General features: G+C 41.9%; 2 protein-coding genes across 3 annotated transcripts; one reads left to right on the top strand and one right to left on the bottom strand.

Moving 5' to 3' along the window:
- The first annotated feature begins 690 nt into the window (after positions 1 to 690).
- On the top strand, positions 691 to 16,143 carry yeats2 (YEATS domain containing 2). 2 transcript variants are annotated; one of them, XM_008333886.3, is made up of 30 exons: positions 691 to 1,006; positions 1,414 to 1,517; positions 1,619 to 1,716; positions 1,837 to 1,929; positions 2,027 to 2,260; positions 2,356 to 2,474; positions 2,585 to 2,746; positions 3,795 to 3,906; positions 4,123 to 4,167; positions 4,248 to 4,407; positions 5,020 to 5,262; positions 5,709 to 5,876; positions 6,757 to 6,848; positions 7,450 to 7,632; positions 7,760 to 7,988; positions 8,543 to 8,701; positions 9,029 to 9,153; positions 9,657 to 9,803; positions 10,097 to 10,282; positions 11,157 to 11,541; positions 11,619 to 11,753; positions 12,066 to 12,206; positions 12,582 to 12,732; positions 12,831 to 12,907; positions 13,001 to 13,080; positions 13,547 to 13,751; positions 14,229 to 14,464; positions 14,554 to 14,628; positions 14,759 to 14,832; positions 15,087 to 16,143. In XM_008333886.3, exons 2-30 carry the CDS (start codon positions 1,418 to 1,420, stop codon positions 15,193 to 15,195), a joined length of 4,323 nt encoding a protein of 1,440 aa, XP_008332108.1. In that variant the 5' UTR covers positions 691 to 1,006; positions 1,414 to 1,417; the 3' UTR covers positions 15,196 to 16,143. The 2 variants fall into 2 exon arrangements, with proteins under 2 accessions (XP_008332108.1, XP_008332110.1); XM_008333888.3 differs by lacking the exon at positions 691 to 1,006 and adding an exon at positions 1,015 to 1,181.
- On the bottom strand, positions 15,710 to 22,574 carry map6d1 (MAP6 domain containing 1). Its single transcript, XM_008333885.3, has 3 exons — positions 21,728 to 22,574; positions 20,084 to 20,411; positions 15,710 to 17,419 (listed from the first exon to the last, which is right to left on the bottom strand). Exons 1-3 carry the CDS (start codon positions 22,207 to 22,209, stop codon positions 17,342 to 17,344), a joined length of 888 nt encoding a protein of 295 aa, XP_008332107.1. The 5' UTR covers positions 22,210 to 22,574; the 3' UTR covers positions 15,710 to 17,341.
- Positions 22,575 to 23,137: the final 563 nt, after the last annotated feature.

The raw sequence follows: 23,137 nt of genomic DNA, 5'->3' as shown, positions 1-23,137 counted from the left end.
AGAGGATGTTACTCATGTAAAAGCACACATAATTCCATTTTCATAGGCACTTAGCGATGGCTACAGTCTGTCACTTGACACCCTTGTATTTCCTGTCTGGAGACATAAGCAGTCATGCATTTTACAGTGCTAAATGTATAATGTTTAACTTTCTAGCTCTCATAAAAATGAACTTGTGAACTGTAGTAATGTTAAATGGCACATGGCCCAATAGGAAAACATGACTTTTTTAAACACATGTACAATGCAATTCTATGCTGTTCCATACGGTAACTACTCCTTAACTAGGTAAAAGGGGAACACATTGGTGTGGGGGTGAGTGTCAGAGCCTCACAGCACAAAAGTAACAGCTTGCATCCTGGCTTTAGCAGATGGTCTTTCTTTCTTTTCTTTTTTTCCTCCATTCTATCAGTTTGTGAGATTTCTCCAGGTCCAAAACCAGATAAACTGGGAAGACAATTCATTAGGCAATTTTATGTCACCATGTGTAAACGTTGCCTTCTTTTCTTCTTCTGTGAAACATGTAAGGTCTGTGTGGTCAGTAAAATACTCAATTTAAAAGAAATCCATTCAGAAACACATTTTTATGCATTAGAACTCCTCAGTGTTATGGGCTCATGCACATTCACAGTGCTACTTCATGAAGTTGGTAGTTTTAATTGTATGTCTAATGAATTGCACTCAATCAGTGGGTTTACTGCGACGCGGTCAGTGTTACAATTTTTATTACCACTGTCAGTTACATCTAATATCTCTTTTTCAGTAGACAAAGTAATAAAGAGAGCCGTTTTCTTAAGATTTTGTAAGACAGTGGCCCCTGCTGGCCGTTATGCAGAAGTACAACGCAAACGCTCCTTCTTTTACCCCACTTTTCCTCTCCGAGATTTAACCATTTGCACAACAACAGTGTGTATGATAAATACAATACACCGCACCGGTTATGCTCTCATTGAATTAAAACACACGCCTTACTAAGAAACATTGCTTCAGTGTAAAGAACACACTCGTAAGTCTGCCGTTTTAATTTTAACTGAAACACTGTCTGCAAACGTGTGCTAGTGCTAAGCTAAGTTAGCCAACAAAGATAGCATCGCTAAATATACAGATTGTTTCCGGGCGTTATCGTTTACTAGCAGAGGATTCTTTGAAGCACGTGTATCGAAAACGAATACTGTAGCGAAGTGAGTACGATCTACGTCAACTGAAATATCTAGTAAACAGTAAATGCATGGTTTTTAGTGAAACCACATGCTAAGTCGTGTTCTGATCCTGTACTGTATATTAGCGTAATCAGATAGCGAGGTATGTCTGAAGTTATGGCTGACAGTGATACACTAACATAATAAACCAAAGCTGTTAAAGAAGCAGACACGTACTTTTACTATTGACCGTTTTTATTCTCTTTTAACAAAGAGCCATGTCTGGAGTTAAGAGGAAAATAGAAGACAACGACCCAGACTATGAGGAAATCTCCCTCATTCACAACAGCAAGAAAAACAAAGCAGATGAACAGAATGGTAAGTTCATTTTACAAACCCTGCGCTTTATTTACATGCAATTAATGCTTGCACTCATCTCTTTAATCCTGGGTTGTTGTTTTGTTTTCTTGTACTAACAGCTAGACAAGCAGCAGTCCAGAAGATTGAAGCAATCATCCGGGAGCAGTTTAATCTGGAGATGAAGAGCAAAGAGCATGAGATTGATGTGATAAGTCAGGTACAAGAAGAAACAGTGATTTTAAGACAAATTGTAACTAAATAAATAATAATTAAATAAAACAACCCCTAAATAAGTAAATGTGACATAATCTGTTTGTTGCGTTTTGTTATTTCACAGCGGCTCAATGAAGCCAGGAGAATGATGGACAAGCTACGGGCATGCATAGTTGCCAATTACTACGCTAATGCTGGGATGACAAAGAATCCAGAGGTAGTTTTTGATTTTGTACTTCTTTGTATATCTGTGCCATGCTTTATTGTCATCTCACTGCATGCTAACAAAAATGGCTTTTTATTTTGTCTTCCAGCATTGCACCAAGGGTGACCCTGCCATGCTCAACCATCCAGCCATCCGCCGCTACCTGGAGTCCCCATCACGTTCCTCTTCCCCTCTCAACCAGGGCTCTGAGACACCGTCACTGGCTCAGTCAGAGTCTGAATCCCTCTCACAGCAAGGAGAAGGATCTGAGCGAGACACAGAGGGATCATGGAGAGAAGACGGCAGCAAGCAGGAGCGCAGACCAGGACGAAATACGGGCAAAGTGAGTTCAGATGACAGGGCAACACCAGTAGTCTGGCAGTAATTAGTATTTGTAATGTGAAATATCATTTGCTGAGTTCTTTCCATTTTCTACAGGACACATTTGGTGTGCCTTCATCTGTTGGAGCAGAACAGAGAGTTACCTTCCACACAACAGGAGATGAAGCCTCGAGACTGTATGCAAAAAAGACAATTGTTGTGGGGAATGTGTCCAAGTGAGTGACCAACTATGATGTCATAGATCTTTATTTTTTCTAATGAGACCATTTAATTATCTTTGGTGAATAGAGGCTGATATTTATTTATTTTTGTCCATTACCATTAGATACATACCCCCTGATAAGCGAGAAGAGAATGACCAGTCTACCCATAAATGGATGGTGTATGTGCGAGGTTCCAGGAGAGAACCCAGTATTGACCACTTTGTGAAGAAAGTCTGGTTCTTCCTGCATCCCAGCTACAAACCAAATGACCTCGTGGAAGTCAGGTTGGTTGACACTTTGTTAGTCTTTTGTATATTTGACATGGATAAACAGAGTGAGTAAGCACTCGTTAGTCACTGCATGTATGTAGGGCCAACTCCACCTGTCTGTGGTAAATATTAGTACAGGCTGCTGCTTTGTAGAAGAACCTCAGGCTCCAACAGACACAAACACGTTTGTTGCTGAGAGATTTATTGCTCACTGTTTAATTTTAAACGTATTTTGGTTTAGTAGTGCCCCCTCAGTGATGGTTGCTTAACTGAATGTAATAAGCAAGTTGATTTTGAAATATCAATTATCCAGAGGTGTCACAGCCACCTTTTCGAGCTCATGGTTTTTGTTTTCTGTTTTTTTTTTCTCCACAAACTCACCTCAAAAGTGTCTTGTGATAAACCCTTTCAGCACTGCCCCCTGTGGATATTAAATTTTATTTGCAACATGTAGACCAGTCATAATAGCTGACAGTGTAGCACCAGTGGCCAGGACTAAAAAAAACCTTATGGTAATCTTATTTACACATCATTAGGTGAAGTCTGTGGCGTCATTAAGTACACAATGACTCAGACTGTAGATCAACATCATTAATATCCGGCACACCTAAATCCATGCCTTGGTGTCGTCTTGTAAAAACATATTCTTGGAACTGACTTCATATCAATCCACTGTGATGTGCATAACACCATCATTAAAGCCTCACGTTTAAACCTCTTAGTGTGATAAATTTTAGATAATTATATATTTCATTAATCAGTGAGTCTCATCTTGAGAATCTTGAGCATTTTCCATCTTGCTTATTCAACTAAGGTTACTCTCCAGCACAGAGCTAAAGAATGCATCATGTGTTTTATAGCATTAAACATGTTCAAGCACAAGTCAGGTTGGTGTCTAATATGTGCAGATAAAACCTTACTGCTTTATGCATGGGGAGATTTGTCATTTTAAACAGTTTAAATCTACTGTGAGTCTGAGCAAAGAAGTATTTTTTATATTCATTTATAGTCGTTATGAGTTTAGATTTTCATTAAAGGACTTTAAACTCCTGTTTATTCTCAGTGAGCCACCTTTTCATTTGACACGCCGTGGCTGGGGTGAGTTTCCCGTGAGGATCCAGATCCACTTCAAAGACCCTCGCAACAAGCGCATTGACATCATCCATCAGTTAAAGGTCAGTGTTTCATATGGAAGCAGTTTATAATATAATGGAATTCAAATGCATTGTCACATGATAAAGAATAAATGTTTCTGAATATTAAAACAAGTTGTTTTCAGTTTGACAACTGCAGTTGTACAATAACAGTAGTTCTTATTTGTTCAACTTAACATCTCCACTATGTAACTTCAGCAGTAACAAAATGTTTTTGATTCTTTCATTTGTCTACAGTTGGACAGAACATACACTGGGCTCCAGACCCTGGGGGCAGAAACTGTAAGTCTTGAATGTTTACTCAGCCTCACAGCTTTTCCTTGTCAGAACTTGACTTAGATCATGAGCCGTGTCTGTCTCAGGTGGTGGACGTGGAGCTTCACAGGGACTCTCTCGGGGAGGACTTCATTCCACAGTCCACTTCATCCAAGGCGACTAACAGAGCAGCTAGCCCCACCTACCTGGCCCAAAGTAGTGGACGCTCCAGCCCACCCATCTCCCATGAACCCAGTCTAGACAAAGGTATCACATCATATTAAACAGTAATGTATATTTAAAATACAGCAACAAATATATTTTTTGAAATAATTTTGTGCAATCATTCTCACATACTCTATAACAGGGGTGCCCACACCTTTTTTGGCTTGGGTGCTGCTATTCTAATGATCAGGCTAAAGTGTTCTACCTACACTGGACATGTTTAATATATATTTACTCATATTAATGTGTTTCATTATTACAGTGCATGACCACAAATAAACACTTTAGAATTATATATATATATATATATAGTATTTTGATCATTGATCTACCAGCAGTCCCTTTGCTATCACCCTGTAATAAGGTAATATTCCTCGATCTACCTAATCAAATTATTTGTTCAAATTCATTTTGCTGCACGCTTGCTGACATTTTATTGTGCCTCTACTTGAGAATTATGTAAATGGTGATTCATATTTTCCTCATCCATTATGCATAATCTTACATTCCCATGAAGCATCTACTTTTAATCTGAAATATTAATATCCTCGACCCAACCTGCCTGAGCCGCCACTGGACCTTGTGCTTGTCATTCGGCTGCAGTCGTCTTATTTCTCTCTATGAACAAATGTAAAATTATTATTCTTCTCACAGCTGTGATCAAAACAGAGATGGGGAGACATGCCGGGGCACAGAGCTCCACTCTGACTGCTGTTGAACGAACCCCAACCCGACCCAAAGCCAGTGATAGGGTCACCCTGGGATCCCATGGGAATTCAGCCTTTCAGCCCATCACCGCCAGCTGTAAGATAGTTTCACAGGGGCAGCCACCAAGTCCTGCTGATTCTCCTGGAAAATCATTCCAACCAATCACCATGAGCTGCAAAATAGTCTCAGGTAACCATCCAGGGGTAGCTTCATGGCAAGAAATGAACATGGTTATTTTAAATATACCAAACCAAGAAGAATGGAATCATTTTGTAACCTTATAATGTTGTTAATGTCAGCTAACTTGGAGTTTTTCCCACCTCATTTTATTGTAAAACACGCCAGATCTGTGGTAATGGACTCATCAACTACATTCTATATTTACACACACATTTACTTTGTTTATGCCTCAGTTCCGTGAACTGATTTATGCCAGACATTATAAAAGTTTGACAGGACAGAAGGTGAAGGTTGGCATGATTAAGGTAGACAAGTTTCATGGTTCGTTGTCTAAGCTGTGCTGCCAAAATATCTGTCAGTTTTAGTTGTTGTGAATGTCGAGGTTTAACTTTGCATTATTTTTTCCATTATAAGACAAACAATGTTCAACAATGTAGTTTTTTTCCCCCCTACAGGGTCTCCCATTTCTACCCCGAGTCACTCCCCACTGCCTCGCACACCCACCACGTCCACCCCCGTCCATAGCAAACAGAACTCTTCATCGGTGCTCAACAATCCTTATATTATTGTTGACAAGCCAGGCCAGGTCATAGGCTTGACCTCCTCGTCCTCAGCCTCTACAGGTAGACTTGTTATTCAACAGCAATTTTTACATGGAGAGCAAATATAATTTCAGAGTTCAGAATAACTCTGCACGCTGACCTTACAACTTTGATCCAATACTTGAGGGGGCATTTAACTTATAAAACAACTACAATTTCTAATTTATTTTTCTTTGCCCTCTTATCTGTACCTCCTTCTTCTTCAATTTTGTGCTGTGTTTGTGCCAGTAAAGTGATTGCTAGATTTAAGGTAACCATGGTGACTGAGCTTGTGCGTGTAGGCTTTAGCCGGTTTGGTGGATGAGACCCTTCATCTATCACACGTTCTCTGAGGTTCTTGCAAAGATAAATAGTTAATTTTAACCAAACTTGGTTTTCGTCCATGTCATCATTACATCAGCACTGCCCATTCATAACCCACTTAGGAGCTCTTACATCTTGCATTGCCCACTCAGCCACTCCCACACCTTCCCCACAAATGCACAGCTCATCTGTTCTAACTCTGACAGCAGGGTTGGAGTTCTATCAACTAGTGTTTTATTAAGTTTTTGTTTCACCCAGCTGCTTCAGCAAACCTGGGATTAAAATAAATCATCTCTGCTTCTTAAAGGGGGGCCTGCCCCCCTTTGATAACCACTGCTTTATTTTTTAATCCCCTCTAAATAGGTTCCTAATCCACTAACCTGTCCTTTTGAATATAACTGAAGGATTTACTAACATTTCAACGGAAATATTATGAGGTTATGAGGCTCTTTAATGCACTATTATTTATTTTATTTATTAATATTTACAGTACTGACAGAGTTTCCCCCTTGTGGCTATCTCTGGTATGTCCAGCCTATACTAAATGCAATGAAATAACATTTCTGACATGCTTTGTTTTGGATGATTTTTCTTGTAGGAAGCTCCTCTGCAAAACAATCTGCAGCGCAAGGAACTCGCTCTCCTGCCCCTAAAGTTCACACTGGCACCCTGCTCTCCTCAGGGGTTAAGGTGAGTTTAGGAAATTTAACAAAGACAACCTTTCAACTGTTTCTTCTCTCTACAGTATTGTGAATAGACAGATCATCCCTATAGAATATGTATCTTTTACATAGCACTGTGATATTAATAGCAGGTCCTGGGACCAGCTTCAGCAAATGTGGGGGCTTTGGCAGGCTGTTTAAATGGGACATCACTCTAAAGATGGGACTGTGTGCAGGGAGTTTTGCAGAGATAATTACACACTTCTATTTCACTCCGAGTGTCAATACTCTGCTCTAAAACCCCTGTCTCCCACACACTCACCATCCCATCATCACACCCTAAAAAAGGGGGAAAACACAACCTTATTTTATATTCATTGATATTAACTTGGGTCTATAATTTTATCTTTATCTCTCCTGGCATCTGATGTAGTAGTAAAGGCCAGGACAGCTGGAGCTTAATTAATGAATAAATAATGATAATGATTTTCAGCAAATCTTTCCATTGCTTTCTTTATGTAGTCTTAGGGCCGTAAGATGCTGAGGTCAAAATTAAACCATGTTGATGTCTAACCTTTTTTCCTTCTCACTGCTTCATTCCTCGTCATACTCTCATTTCTCTTGTGCAGGTCATTATCAAACAGGAACCAGGAGAAGTTTCTTCACAGCAGCAGATGGTTTCCACAGTAACCAGCCAGCAGCAGCCTGCAACTACAGCAGCGCACCAGTTTGTCGCAGTGAAGGGAGGTCACATGATCTCCATGTCAGCCCAAAAACAGGCCGGAGGGGCCGCAGCGGCCACATCAGGCAAGGTCGGTCCTAACTGGAGGTCACCACATCCAATAAGCCAATTGATTGAAATTAAAGTAAAGCATTAATAGCATTCAGGTCTGTAGTTCTCACCACTCAAAGGTAAATCTGACCTCTCCATATTTGTAGATATTGGGAATTCCTGTGAGCTCAACTCTTCAGTCAGCGGTCAAACAGGTGGCCATCAGCAGTGGACAGATTCTCGTTGCCAAGGGCAACCCCTCCGTCTCCAAAGTGATGAGTGGGAAGCAAGTTTTGGCTCAAGGAGTTGCTAAAGCCATTGTGAGTGGGGCCACCGGGCTCTCTGGTCAGCAGGGTGCTGTCAAGGCAGCTGGTGGTTCAGGAGGCAAGAGTGGAGGTCAGAGTTCACACAAACACTTTAACTGTGAAGGCTCCTTTACTAGCTCCTTATTTTCTCTTTCTCATACACAAACACCCTCTTATGTTAACTACTGCATAACACATGAACACAGAACATTATGAACGATAATCAACCCCCTAGTCACTAGATGGCAGCATTGTAGCTTATTTTATTAATCCATATTAATATTCAGGGGATTGTATGCATAATGCTGCTGTCAACAACTCTTACAGTGGTTTGTACAGATAAATAAATAAATATTACCAAACGCTCAACAGTATTTTAATTCTCTTCTCTAGGAGGGGGCAGAAAATAATTGAGAAACACTGTTTTGACCCATCACCTTAGTGAGCTTCCACCACTGCCCTGCTATATCTGTATTGATTCATATCGGAATTGGAAATTAAGTGTTTGGACAATATCGGCATCTTAGATATTGGCAGAAAGTTAATAATGGACGTACCCTACTTGTTTCTCTGTTGTTGTGATGCGGTTTGTGGTGAAATATCACAATAAAAAAAGTATTTTCTTCTTTCTTTGTGTGTCCACAGTAATGGCGACTCTTCAGCTGCCAGCCAACAACCTGGCAAATCTCGCCAATTTGCCACCAGGCACCAAGCTCTACCTGACGACTAACAGCAAGAACCCGTCAGGAAAAGGAAAACTCCTTCTCATCCCACAGGGAGCTATCCTGCGAGCTTCCAGTGCAAGTAAGATGTTTATTCTGTAATAATCTGATTAGTAAAAAAATGTGGATCTTCACAAAGTTGACTAAGATTAGGATTATAAATCCAATGAAACTTGGTCTTGTCACATGGATGCTATTTTCTAACAAGGCTCTGACATTGTTTTTGTTACAGCACAGTGGACATGTAGGGCAGTGTGTAAAACAAGTTATCACATGATAATTGATAACTAAGAAACCCAGAGTTCACCCTTCCGCATGGGACTCACCAATAACAATGTATAACAGTTGGATTAAACCAACCTTATTGCTGTGAAATCATATATATGTATGTGGCTCTGTGTATTTAAAGGTCAGCAGTCCCAGAGCAGCTCCTCAGCAGGTGCAGGAGGATCTCAGACCTCCTCCTCCTCAACATCAAGCAGTCTGCCCTCCAACCTCTCCTACACATCCTACATCTTAAAACAGACCCCACAGGTGGGTAGAACTCTTCTAATCCAATATTAGAAAACAAAACTATTGTAGTAAAACAATTTACCCTCCTACAACTGTTGTTTTTTACTTTGTTTAATGACATGATTAAGTGTAAGTGTGTATCGAATTCTGTAGTGGAAATTAAGATGATTTATACACTGTCTAATTAATACCCTGCACCTCGGGGCAGCGCACAAGATGTGTGAGAGAAAATAAGGTTTTTCCAAGTCATTAGTTCGTGTCAGGATCCCTGTGTTGTTGCTGATGAGCTGAACTGGGAGTGTGTTTTAAATTAGACACATTCATTATAGTGTCATTGATCCTGCAGTCAGTTTAAAACAGTGCTGTCTTTGCATTTAGCCCACAGTGTATATTGAATTTGTCTGCAGAGATTAAGGGAAAAGATGTTAATGTGAATTTACAGCCTCTCGTCAGATCATGTGATAAAAGTAATGTCTTGTCAGGTTGCAAAGTCGTATCAAACCCTGCTTTTCCAATTTTCCCAGGGCACATTTCTGGTTGGTCAACCAGCACAGGGTTCAGGTAAACCGGGTGTTTCCAGTTCTGTGAGTCAAGCAGCCTCCTCAACAGCTGGTGTTACCCAGCAGGCCATACGGGTAACAGCTGGACAAAAGGCAGCCATTCTGGCTCAGGTCAGTACGAGCATCATATGTTTCCTGTGTTCTTTCTTTTTTTTACTTAGCAGCAAAAATGTATTAAATTATTTTAAATTTTCAGTATCCAATTTCCAGAGGTGATGTTGAACTTAAAACTATTCACATTTGTAAAGAGGTGTCATGTTATCTCTGGTCAACTGTTTGAGTTCACATCTATGGCTGTGCTGTTATGCAGAAGTATCACGTCAGGAGGACAAGGGAAAATAAAGTTCACTGGAATTCTTTGGTTCAAATGTATTATTGTTGTAAATGTTTCTGTGGATTTACAGATGGTGAGTAGCTCCCAGGGGGCACAGGTGAAGTTGTCAGACGGCTCTGTTAAAACAGTGACAGCAGCAGCAGGACACTTGTCCAAGCCAGGAACAACCACGCTCCGAATGACAGGTGGAGTCATCACTGCAGCCAGCTCCACCCCCAGCTCTTTGAGTGCTGCAGCAGCAGGAAACCTACAACAGGTAACACTGGCAGTCTCAGATTAACAGTTTGCAGTTTGTTTTTGTTTCATTTAAATTTCAGTTACGGTCTATTTTTCCTGTTGACTATTTTTTATTTAGTTGCTATTATATAAGAATACGTTTATATTGAAATGTTTTATTTTTTCTTTCTTCTTTCTGAGATTAGGAATTTATTGGTGAGAGTAAAGCAGCATTAGTAATCCTGTGGTCATGTCATCTGTGTGTGTGTGTGTGTTTTTTTTTTTTTTGAGAGAAGAGTGAAACACTTGAAGCCGTCCATCAGCACTGGTCTGTGTTATGGTGATTACAGCTTCAGTCAGTGGCCTCATTAACTTGACAAATGGAAACACATTAAAAAACGCTCCAGGGAGACCTTAACACTTAAATATGTCTGCAGCATGTAAAAACACACTCAGCCTTCAGGTTGAGTTGATACCAGTGCTAAAAAGGTGAAGATCCTCTGTAGGTTAGTGACACTTTGAAGAGTGAGCTGATCAGCAACATCACTCCAAAGGTTAAAAACAAACTGTTAACAAGAGTATCTATTTTAAATGATCATAATTTAATCACTCAGCAGTTATCACATTGTACATGTGTATATTTGTTTTACTGTCTTTATAATGTCCTACTATATAGTACACAAGGAGTAGTAAATAAATTGTAGTTTACTGTGTACCTTTGCAAAACACCTGGACACTGCAACCCAGTTGTTGTAAACAGCCTCGTAAGAAAGTCTGTGTTCCTGAAATAAAAAGCTAAACCTTCCCAGACAGTAGAGACTGGAGTGTGTTTAGCATCAAACACATAAATCCAAAGGTATTTGAAAGATACGTTTTCATTCACTGCATCTTTTTTGGCTCTGTGTTTCATGCAGGCTGCTGATGGTGGGAAATCTGCCTCTCAGCACCCGTCCCTCCTGGTGGCAGCCAATCAAGCAGCCGTCATCAGTGCGGCTAAAAGCGCCAGTGCTGCTGCGGCGGCCGCAGCTGCTGCCGGTGGCAGCAGCCTGTCAAAGACGGCAGTGGCCGCTCTGATCAAAGGGACCAGTGGTGCTGCCACTATGACGAAGAGCGCGTCAGGGTCAACGGGAGCCGTGGTCACACTTGCCAAAGGCTCTGCAAATATGCCAGTCATGGGAACATCTAAAGGTGCAGTGGCGGGGACTTTGACCAAAGGGGGCAGCACATCATTGGTCAGTGCAGCCTCTCTAATCAGTGGAATGGCTGCTGCTGGGGCCAAGAGCACTCCAACTCTGTCTGGTAGTTACCATACTCAACCTACCATTGTGTTATTTACAGGGTTTTACTGATGTTGCTAATTTAATTTTTTTTTTCAGGTATGTTGAAGATTCATTCTGGAGGTTCCAGCTCTCCACAGACTGTTCTAACAATTCCGGCAAATCAACTTAAACAGCTGGGGGTTGGAACTGGGTCTGGGGGTCTGCAGACTCTCCTAATGCCTGTTGGTAAAGGTGAGGTCAATCATAAAGGCAATGTTGATTACATAAAAAAAACAACTTAGCGTTCAACATCAAAATACTGACATCTGACACTGAAAATACTGGTGGTATTTAAATGAAAAAAAAAAAACGTTGAAGTAAACCTAAATACACCACAACGTTGAGTGCAACGTACCAGTAAGTACAACCACATATGGTTTGACACAGATCCTGTAAATCCCATCATCCTCCCCTCTCACTGTTCATTAACTGTTAAGCCTATTTATCTAATGGCCCGGGGCTCATTGATCCGTCCTGAGTGTATCTGTTCTCTTCTCTGTGTAGTTGTGTCTAAAGGCACAGTCATCACTACTCCCTCCTCCTCCTCCTCCTCCTCTTCCAACACTCCTGGAGCACCTGGAGCTGGAGCCTCCCCAAGTCCTGCCATTCAGGCTGCCCCCTCCCTTGCTCTGCCCCTGGCACAAGGTGAGCAGGGTGCACTCCCCAGACACCCACTCCACCCAGTCTCCCATCTCCCATTTAATTCCACAGCCTTACTAACACATACTCTTGTTAATAATTAATTTTGGCTAATTCTGTGGTCAGTTTACCATCTGCTGTTTTATTTTCAGCTACCTTCTTGGAAAAACTCTCCTTCTTACATGTGTTGTGGTCAAAACTTACCATTGTCTCTAATATTAGCTCCTTCAATTGTTAGTTCTCAAATTATATGTACTTCCTTTTCATTGAGTTCGTAGTTTCTTGCTAATTAACTTTCTCAATTTAAGCCATCTTCTTAGCTAGCTATGATTTCTAACCGGGCTAACTTCTAACCTTTTCTCCTTCTCTCTGCTGTTTCAGTGAAGACAGAGCCAGGCACGGGCACAGCTGTCACAGCTGGACCCTCTCCTTTGGGGACAAACTCTGTCTCCTCATCTGTCCACGTGGCTTCTGCAGCCACAACAGTCAAACAAGAACAAGGAGCTGATAATTCTTCTCATGAACTCATCAAGTAAGTGTGAAATACCATGGTGTTCGTTTCACTATCAGATGAGTGTCTAACTTCACTGTGTTTCCTGGCTAACTCGTCTGTGGTTCCCTTCTCCTCAGCACGGATCACATAGAGACCATGATGCAGCTGCTGACGGCTGTGGTGAAGAAGTTTCCTCTGGTTGTTCCAGAGAAAAGTGTGTTGCCTTTTTTTCCATTTTTATTGCTTAAAAAATGATCTTCATCTATTAAAAAACATGGCCGTTTCTTTGTGCCTTCTGTGTGTGCAGCTGAAGACTCCCATCCATTCTGTGCCTCTTCAACTGAACAGTATTATTCATGGAACATTGGTAAACGCAGAGCGTCAGAGGTGATTTTTTTTTTCTTTTTTTTTTTTAATCCTTCCTTTCATGCAAAATAAAATTAAATGAGACAGTCTATTATACCAGGCATTTATTCCTCAGTTTCTTGAATCACAGAGCTTAATGTTACAGAGAATTTGCGTTGCATGCATCGTTGCCTCCGTTATCTGTCTTGCCGCTGCTTCCTGATTCCGCAGGGTTTTCGGTTCACTTTACCTCATGTCCCTGTGTCTTACTGCTGGGATGTGCAGCATTGATTGACTGTGTCCTTCAAGACTTTTCCAGTAGTTTTTCTCCTTTCTTTTTTAAAGATGGTAGAATTGTCAGACGCTGAGATATTATGCATATTTATATCTGCAGGCAGCAGGACAAAGACAGATGGCTGTATGGAGCTAAATGCTGCTGCTAGGTCCTAGCAGACACTGCAGCTGTTTCTCAGGTCTGACAGTTGACAGTTTTCTTCCTTGTGTGCAGCTGCAGCGAGCAGTGGCGGTGAAGCGACTCATCCAAGACGTGTTGGATCGCTCGCCCCGTTTGCAGGCCCTCACCCCACCGAAGACCAGGGAGGTGGTGCAGTGGTGCCGACAGAGGGGCTACACGCCACCTGACCCCGAGCCCCACCGCAAAAATGAGGACGAGTCCATTGAGGACATACTGACACAGATCGACAACGAACCAGGTGAGTCTGAGTCTGAAGTCGGACTTTGAGCCCTGAAGGAGGATCGTTTAGTACCAGTCCACCAGTTTCTGCTGGTGTTCTGCTGCAGCTGCCAGTCGGTCCAGTGTCATGATGTACACTTCAGACTGCAGACTCAGTGTCTTTTTTACTCCCAGTTCTTGTTGTTTTCACAGATATATTCATCTTGTCGTCTGTAAAGGCTGAGAGTTGCAGCAGCACAGCTCAGTGTAGACAGTAAAATAATTTGTTTGTGTCTGTTTTGTCTGCTTGTACACTGACATTTGTTATTGTCACTGCTGCCTGTGTAAAATCAGGTTCTTTTTACAAAGGAAAACCTTGTGAAGTTTCTCACCCAGACAAAGAAAACATCAAAAATGTAGTGTGACCAAAATACTAAAGTAGTTAATGTTCCTGTTCCACTGCTGACGCTGCTGCTGCAAAAACGCTGTGTTAAATATCGGTGTGATTGGTCTGCAGAGTGTCCGTCCACACTGGGCAGCAGCGAGGAGCTGGTGCTGCGACTGGAGCAGATGCAAGCGCTGCTGAAAACTGAACCGGAGGAGGCCGACGAGGAAATCGTGGACATCGTGACCGTGGTTCCTCCCAGCCAGAAGCTGAAGGTCAAAGAAGAGGAGCAAGAAGCTGACGCCGAGCCCAAATTCTACGTGGGCCCCTGTGTGTTGGCTCAGTTTGTCAGTGAAACAGCTCAGCAGGTGAGCAGACGGTGAAACTATCTGCTGCTTCAACTGTAGTAACCAGTTACCTAACATGTATTTATGTGGCTCGTACTCGTGTCTTTCAGATTGGCGTCAACTTTCCATCTGTGGAGGTGGAGAAGAACCTGTTTGCTCCAGTCATTGAAGCCATGATTCTTAAGGTTAGTAAAAAAAAAACATTTGAAGCTCAACATTGGAACTCTGTAGCTAGGAGACCTTCACTTGCATATTGTTGTGTTTAGTTTATCTGGTGCTGTTGAAGGCAGTGTGTTTTCTTTCCCTACTCTTCAGGCCACTGAACAGTTTGCCAGCGACGTCCTGAGAGAAGCTCTAGCTGTGGCCTACAGCAAATCTCCTCAGAACAGGTCAGGCTTTTCTTCTCTTGTCTTTCCATCAGAAACAGGAACACTGACAGCATGCTTCACTTACACTTGTGTTAACCCATGCAGTGAAGTCTTGTCTTGTTTCAAATACAGGACTTCGCTGCATTCATTTTGATACATATTTTTCCCTCCTCACATTCAGTCCTACATTATTAAACTCCAGCTGAACATGGGTTCTTATCAAACATTCCTGACACACTCTGAATCCTAATGTGGAATCACGTTGTCCTCCACAGGGCTCCCAGAGAGATCACAGCCATGAACATCCACCAGGCGGTCGGCAGCATCCCCACCTGTGACTTCCTCACTAACGCACACATGGGTTACCTGTCCAAAGACAACTGAAGACCACTGGAACTGTGGGGAACTGTAACAGGGTTGTCAGATTGACCCGGCCTCAAGTTGTGCAGTATTATCCCATGTACTGTATCCATTTACTCTAAAGATGTGCTGTGTGTGTACTCTCCACGAATAACTAATGGTTCTAATACTGCAGGAAATGTGCAACGTTTGACACACTGGGAATGGAGTCGTTACATTTTCAGAGGCTTTACTCAACAACATGATCATTAGAATGATGAGTGTTTCCTTGTGCAGCCTTCATTATGGGAGAGTGAAGGCTGATGGAGCTCTGGGGCTCAGTAACTGCAGCAGACAGCTGTCCTTCGCTGTCAGGAGACCTGAACAGATTTGTTCCACCAGCAGACGTGACACAGATTTACAGCCAGCCTCAAACACTAATGAACATCTGAGTGTCAGGCAACTGTCGGTGGTAACATTAACAACAAGGTCTGGTGAATGTTGTTCTATTGTTCAGTGCAGTCAACAAACTTCGACTTGACTGTTGTTCTCGCCGTTCTTTTTTTTTTTTTTTCAAATGAATCAAATGTTATTCTTTCCTCACTTAGTCAAAACACCAGTATTTGTCTTTTATTATTGTTATTATTATTATCAACAACCACCGTTCCTCGTCTGTCATAGTGTTTTAAACATTGAGTTTATTCAACACTCGTGTGTATTTATCAAAGAGTACGTGACCAGTGTAAAATAGACGTCTTTCAAATCCACTTTTATTTTTCTATTTGTATGTAATACCTTTGTGTGTGTGTGTGTGCGAACGGGAGTGTGTGAGAGAATGAAAGGTTTCGTTTGTGAATCTATTAAATGTGGAGCTTGGACGTTAGTGCATGTGTTGATCTCTGTTAGTGTAGAAGAAATTAAAAAAACAAAAATTAATATTCTTGTATTAAACAGAAAAAATAGTTTTTTACCAAACCTGACTCGTCTTTTAAAGTCAATGCAATCGGAGTCAAACGGACTCTTTATATTAGGTGCAGGTTTGAGGCCTCAGTTTTTTAACCCTAATAAAATCACGCCCAAAATGTTCCTACTCACAGTGATCGTCCTGGTTATGTCTATCATGATCCATGAGCGTTTTTGAATGGCCTCCAAAAATGTGACACTTTTAGGTCTCGTAGCTGGGACTATCAATAACAAATCCAAAAAAAACCCGAACATATAATTCCCTATTCTAGAACAGATAAATCCCAGCTGTAGCTTCCTGTTGTACTGCACTGACTGTTTGAATGAAGCAGCTACATGTTGTCCTTTTGGACTGTAATTCATCAGACACTGAGGAATCATAGACTGTACATATAGAAAGAACATAACTCTCCCTCAGCCCTCAGTTAAGTTTCTAAATGTACTTTATTCAATTTAAAATAAACTACATGCAGTGCAAGAGACTGGCCTCACTGTGGAGCAGTGGGTAGTGCGTTTGCCTTACAGCAAAGGAATCGCTTTGATCCCCTGTGGTTTACATGTTATCCCCTTGTCTGTGTGGGTTTCTCCACGTTCTGAATAGTTCTTTGTCTCCTTCCAGTAAAACACCACTGGGGCTTTAAATGGAAAAATGTCACACAGGAAAAAAAGACATCAGATTTAAAACAGTTTTTAGAATTGCTTTATGTATTTCTTTATTGTATTTACAGGACAAATGTAATAATTTTCTTTGCGATAGATTTTACAAAACGCCGTACAGTTCTCTCAGAAAACAGGAGATCTGTGAGAACAGAGGAAATAACCGTACGTTAGTTCATGCAGAGTTCTACAATAACACCGAAGCAAACCTCTTGTTATTCAGTTTAGGAGCCGACTCAGCAGTGTGTGTTTAAATGCATTTTCTCTGCATTAATGGGTAGTGTTCCATGTGCACACAGACACACAAAACACACACACGGCAAACTGCTTTTTTGCATCCATAAAAAAAAAATTAAACAATTCTGATTCATGCAAATTCAGTTCTACATCAACAGAGACAGAGGGGAGTGGTTTTTATTGTTGTTGTTGTTGTTGTTGGTGTTGACATCGTTGCTCTTCAGCCATTTGTGTCCTTGCATAGATTATTGTGTTGTGGAATGGACAAAAAGACTTGATTCGTTGAAGGTGGAGAAAGTCTATGTGGACTTATTTGTAAAATTTAAACCAGCCCTTAGATATTAAAAACCCTCGGTCCACTCTGAAAGACAGCTGAAGCATTTGGAGAAAGTTTGGTCTTGACCTGATGCTCCTGAAAAACAGAAGAAGAATAAATGGAGAGGGTGAAACAGCAGCCGCAGGATTAATGTGATCAGAGGGATAAAGGCAGAGAGGAGGAGCAGGAACATCAGAAGCCACGCTCACGGTCACTGCACCCATGAAATGAGAGGAGACGTGTCGGGCCGCGCCGTCAACAAACATCATCTGTGCTGTCAGAGAGGTCGTGCTATGTTTCTATTTCCTGCTCGGCGTTCTGCTGATGGCAGCTGTTCCGGGATGGAGCCTGACCAGAGAAATGTCCACATAGAAATGAAGTCACATTCCTCACATTTTATAGCTTGTATTGGACCTGCACAGCTCAGGGGAAAACTACGGTGTTTCACATTAAAGTGTGGCTGCATTTGTCAGAAAATCTATAGAGAAACTGCTCTTTCAACGGCTCTCTGGGGAATTTGTACAGCGCTGTAGGGGAAACCAGTTCACCTTGTTCCCAAAGTCATATTGGTTTGAGTCTGTCATCCTCACAGAAACAGTATTTCTGCTCCATAGGAAACTACATCTGTCCTTATCTAGGCCACGGAGATCTGCAGCAGGGACAGAGACAGGGTTTTTGGTTTTTGCTGAATGGCTGTGATGCTTGTTAGCACACATTACTGCAAATCTTAGCAAAAAGAAAAAAAAGTGCTTTTACCAACTTAAGTTGACTCTTAGCTGTCTTAGTGTAAATGTTTTATCGTTTAACTACCAAAATTAGCTCACCCTCATCTCTGATTATTGGAAGCCTTCCCAGGGGATAACTTTTAGCACATTGCTATGTATTTTAGGGATTACCTAGTGTGTTTAATTTTTTTTTTCACCCTGCTAGAGAGCCCTTGTGGAACAGGAATAAAATAGATATTCGATAAAAGAAAACTGAATACCTTGTGGAACAGGAATAAAATAGATATCATTCGATAAAAGAAAACTGAATTAAAAAAAATAAAATAATGGACTGCCCCGCTGCCAAACAACAAAAATAAAAATATGACGTGGACAGAAACATATTGTATATGTTTAGGCAAAGAAAGCTTATTGAGTTTGTTTGTTGGAGTTGAGCTATGAAATGAATGTCTCTTCCTCTCCCTGTCTTGTTTTTCTGCTCGTCTCTTTTCACTTAGCTTTTATTTTTCACTTTTGCTGCTCTTTAAACCAACCCTCCTCTCTGTGCCAGCCACAGTCCTGCCAAGTTGGCACAGATCAGCCCTCTTTAGTCCTGGGCAGCGTGGGAAAAGAGAGTTGGTCCAATAAAAGAGAGAAACAGAAAACAGAGACTGGCTCTGAGCGTGCTGATGTAACTGTGGTAAGTCAGTGAGGGGTGAATGAAAATACAATGAAAGTATGAGGACGGGAGTTAAAGATGTGGATTTAGAGTCTGTTCTGGGTCCAGAGGGAGACACTGGTGTTGTTAACATTTACAGCCATATAGAAGATTGTCTCTGACTGGACCTCTAATCTGGTCTAAGCCGGTTGATGATGGTCTGTACTATTTCAATAGACTTTCTGGCAGGTTTTCACGTGTGTCCTGCAGCTGTGTTCGTGAGTAGCTGCTCCAATGGAGGCAGGAGTTCTGCAGCTGAACACTGTGCTGACGGCATGTTCTTAACGTGCTGTGATCTCTGGCTCCGACTGAGCCAGAGATATTAATAGTCAAGAGTCTGTGTCCTGCCGTTGACATCGTGCACTTCTGCCTCCATCACCATCAACCAGAAAATGACTGACACAATAACGGAGCGGTGCTGTCGTTTCTAATGCAGCGTGTGCAAATATCGGTTTTTGCAATGATTACGTTTTCCTGCTGCTCTGGACTCAACAGAACGGAGACAAACAGAGAGATCATAAACTTCACTTACACAGTGTAAGGTTTCATTGTTTGTATGGTATAGTGATTAATGACACTCAAGCAGAGACACTAGCCTTGACCTGAACCTGCATTTGTCCGTCAGATTAGTTTAGAAAGTTTGGATCAGTGTTTAAAAACACAACACATTAACTTTGCCTACAATTTTAATGTAACTATACTTCTTTTTTTCTTTATCTTTGAACCCATCTGTAACTCGGACTACACATCTTCATGTCCTTTTTTGCCACTCAGATACGGAAACTTCACAGGCAAAAATAAAGTTCTGTATTAAATCGTTTCACTGCAGCTGGGATTAGAAAGGCATTGAATCCAAACATTGAATCACAACATCTTCATCTGGAGGTCTGTTTTATTTTTAGTGCAAAGTGGGCCACAACTGGAAGAATGAGCCTTTTCCAGTGCTTTTTTCTTCTCATCAAGTCTGTTCTATTCAGGTCAAAGTAATGAGTGTGACACCAGCAGCGTTACCTAACATGGTGCATGGCCTGTTTTAAAGCAGCTCGGTCACTTTGAGCTGCTCAGGGACAATATGCTGCATCACTTTTGCTGAAACATTCCAGCAGCATCAGGCCATCAGGGAGATGAGTGAAGAAAATGACTTTCAGGAGGAACATGTAGCGCCAAGAAAATGACTTTCAGGAGGAACATGTTGTAGCGCTTTTACTCAACCTGGTAAAATTGCAACAATTTTTAGGCACAGTAAGAAATGTAAGACTATTTCAGCCAGGATGCTGACGCCGCACTGTGGTGCAGCGTGTCTTTTGAAGAATGTGGCTGTCTTTTTCTTTCTTTTACCTCTCCTTTAATTCTTCCTCCAAGCTCCATCCTCTCAGGTGGGATGTTCTGCTGGAGGCTCGGGGGGCTGGATGAACGGACAGCAGGTAGTGCAGCGGCGATGGGCTGAGGGGCAGCAGCTGGTTGTGGGTTGGAAACAGCAGATGGAACCGTTTGTTCCCCCTGATGTAGCCCCGTGGACCGGTGCGTGTCTGAGCTGTAGGCAGCCTGGTAGCTGGTCCTACACTGGCTGTGGGCGGCCTCTGAGACTTGACTGAAGTACTCGGCCGGGGGATTTTTTCTCGCACTTTTGGCCGGTTTCGCCCCTGTCCATGGTCTGTACTCCTGCCTGGAGACAGAAAAGGGCATGAGAGGGTGGTGTAGCTCAGCAACAGAACAATTATTGTGGAATAAAATGAGGCTCGAGGGCCTTTGTAGGCATGTTTCCCCTGCAGGGAGAAAATGATTTTTGGATAGAATAAACCAGCTTTGCATTTTTACTGCAGGTTTCATAAATATATTAAAAATGACTGGTTCAGTGGGTTTTTATAAAGCTACTGTACTTTTTGGATTTTTTTCCACAGTGTTTGCAGCAGGTTCTTTGGTCAGTACCTGCTCTGTAGTCCCACTTGAGTACTTCCTTTAAACTTGAGTCGCAGGTACTATTTTTTAATGCTTTTTATCCAGTATTTTTCTGCAGCTTTCTGCAGTTGCTAACTCACAGACACAGGGAGGTGTGAGTCAACTTTTCGCCAGCCCTGAAGTTTGAGAAGCACTTTACCTCCTGCCCACACACACTTAAAATAAAATGGAAAGAAAATTTAAATATTTATATGAAACACTTTCTATCTATAAATAAAAAATAAGTCAGGGAATTGTTGATAGCCTCGTCCACATGCCCAAGCTCTTTCTTTTTTACAAACCGAGACTATATTCTTTTTATTTTTTTATTCTGAATGACGTGTTTCTTTCTCTGTGCACTGTGTTTTTGTTTATTGCAAAATAGCCGTAGTCCTTTTCCAGAGCAGACCTCAGAAGAGGTTGTCTAGAGGAGTGTTTCCCAAAAACTGGGTCAGGACCAACATTTGGAACACCAGAGATGTTTGTTTCATTAAACTTGCATTTTTGATTAGTTGGTTTGACTATCCATCTGCAGTAGATGTCCATGGTGAAAAATGGTTTATTCACTATAGTATTAAAGTCATATTAGTTACAGAACAAAAATGACTGTTATCACAATGGTTTTATATTCTTCAACTATTTGTCTAGATTATTAGGGGATTATAATAAAAAAACAATATCTGATGTCTGTCTCGTCAGTGGAACTATTTTCATATTTTTGTTCTTCAAAATTATTCCGTTTTTATTTCCAGGGCAAATAATTATCCTCTAAATGTTATCATCATCATCATTATTATTATTATGATTAAATAACAAAGACAATCCGATCTATTAGTTGGAGTAGTGAAACAGGGCTTCATTCCAGTTTTCACCAGTCAACATGCCAATGGGTCCATGGGCAAAACCTGCGATTAATTCTAAATGAAAATGACTAAAAGGATGTGGAAGTACTTAAGAACATCTTCAGGACTAGAAAGGTTTATTTAAGTACAGTTTATTCAAACATCAGCTCCCGCTGCTTTAATGTGTCACAGAGAGTCTCACCTGTAGCAGCTGGTTTTGTTCTCCTCCTGCTCCCCCAACCTCTGCTGGCCCCTGCCCCGCTCCCCTCTCTCCCCCGGGCTAGGGTGCGTGTTCACCGGACTGCCCGAAACCTTACTCCCTCCGTTACTGATCCAGGGGAAGTTCTCCTTCCTGGGAATGGGCCAGGGTTTGAAGTCCTGCTTGTACTGCGTTACCCCGGGGAAAGGCACTGGGGGCGGGTGGTAGTCTTCCCGGGGCTTATAGACGGGCTCCTTCCTCGCCCTGAACGATCCCCGGGCCCCTGCTCCATCTGCGGTTACCCGTGGGGAGCCGGTCCGTGTACGCGGTTCCGTGGCGGAGACCTGTTTGGTGATGGAGCGCACCTCCTGGTCGCTGATGTCGGAGTAGTTCTGGGTGGCGAGCGGGACCGAGAGGTCCGATTTGTCCAACTGGTTCCAGAAGCGAGCCAGGCAGCAGACTCTGGTGATACACGGCCAAGCCATGCCTCCAGAAAGACCATGTAAGAAGGAGGAGGAGGAGGAGAGGAGGAGGGAGAAAAAGGATCAAAAAGAGAAAATCATTACAATCACTTAGAAAGAGCAGCGTTCCTAGTCAGCTGAGAGAGTCCAGGAGACCATGTCAGCATCAGCAGCATCAGCATCAGCAGCAGAAATGAACTAGTGTGTGTGTATTTGTGTGTGTGTGTGAACATTCAGCTCACGTGGTCTCTACCCCTCCACTATGCAGGAAAATCTGTGTGAAAACATTCTGTCTGTTTCATCTCCATAACTGGATCCCAGGGGTCTACATCAGTGCAGGGTCTCAGTGGACCAGCATCAAACCCTCCAGATCCACAATCCAACCCAAGACCTAGAATCAAACCCTTGATCGAGCATAAAAACTGGGATCTAACATCAAACCCGAGACCCAGAATAAAAACCCAACATTGAACAATGGAATGGAGAAACACACACTCAGTACACCGTAGGAACTCCATTCATATGTCTGTGTTCAGGTTCTTGTCGAGTCAGTTTACAATGACTCACTGTTACCTATGAGCAGTTAAGGCTAGTGTTCGATGACCAACGTGTAACACACGTAATTAAATTGATTAACAATGGGATGAATTAAATATTTTAAGAAGCTTGCCGTGCGCACAAGTAGTTACACTTCTTCTTTCTGCACTAGAGTTACAACTCCATCTAGTGGACACTTTTTGACATTACTTTACACAATGCGTGTTTTTAGTTACATTTGAGTAGCGTTGGGTCTAACTATCATATTGTACTCCACTGCTAATAAAGAGACTATTAATTATAGTGCATTCTAGTGAAACAAATCGATGGGACAGTGTTTCATAACACGGCCATGTGGCCATGTTTATTCATTCATGCCCCGTCTATATGTAAAGACAACCAACAATTTACAGGC

Source organism: Cynoglossus semilaevis, chromosome 20, assembly GCF_000523025.1.
Source record: "Cynoglossus semilaevis isolate Cse_v1.0 chromosome 20, Cse_v1.0, whole genome shotgun sequence".
Classification (NCBI taxonomy): domain Eukaryota; kingdom Metazoa; phylum Chordata; class Actinopteri; order Pleuronectiformes; family Cynoglossidae; genus Cynoglossus; species Cynoglossus semilaevis.
This window is presented reverse-complemented; position numbering and strand designations above follow the sequence as displayed.

Excerpts from the sequence above, each read along its gene's own strand:
- yeats2 (XM_008333886.3), top strand. The coding sequence starts at position 1,418 with ATGTCTGGAGTTAAGAGGAAAATAGAAGACAACGACCCAGACTATGAG. Across the intron at positions 5,877-6,756 it reads CTCGTCCTCAGCCTCTACAG|GAAGCTCCTCTGCAAAACAA; the intron begins GTAGACTTGTTA and ends TTTTTCTTGTAG. Across the intron at positions 8,702-9,028 it reads CCTGCGAGCTTCCAGTGCAA|GTCAGCAGTCCCAGAGCAGC; the intron begins GTAAGATGTTTA and ends GTGTATTTAAAG.
- map6d1 (XM_008333885.3), bottom strand. The coding sequence starts at position 22,209 with ATGGCTTGGCCGTGTATCACCAGAGTCTGCTGCCTGGCTCGCTTCTGG. Across the intron at positions 20,412-21,727 it reads AACAAAACCAGCTGCTACAG|GCAGGAGTACAGACCATGGA; the intron begins GTGAGACTCTCT and ends TTCTGTCTCCAG. Across the intron at positions 17,420-20,083 it reads GAGGAAGAATTAAAGGAGAG|GAGCATCAGGTCAAGACCAA; the intron begins GTAAAAGAAAGA and ends TCTGTTTTTCAG.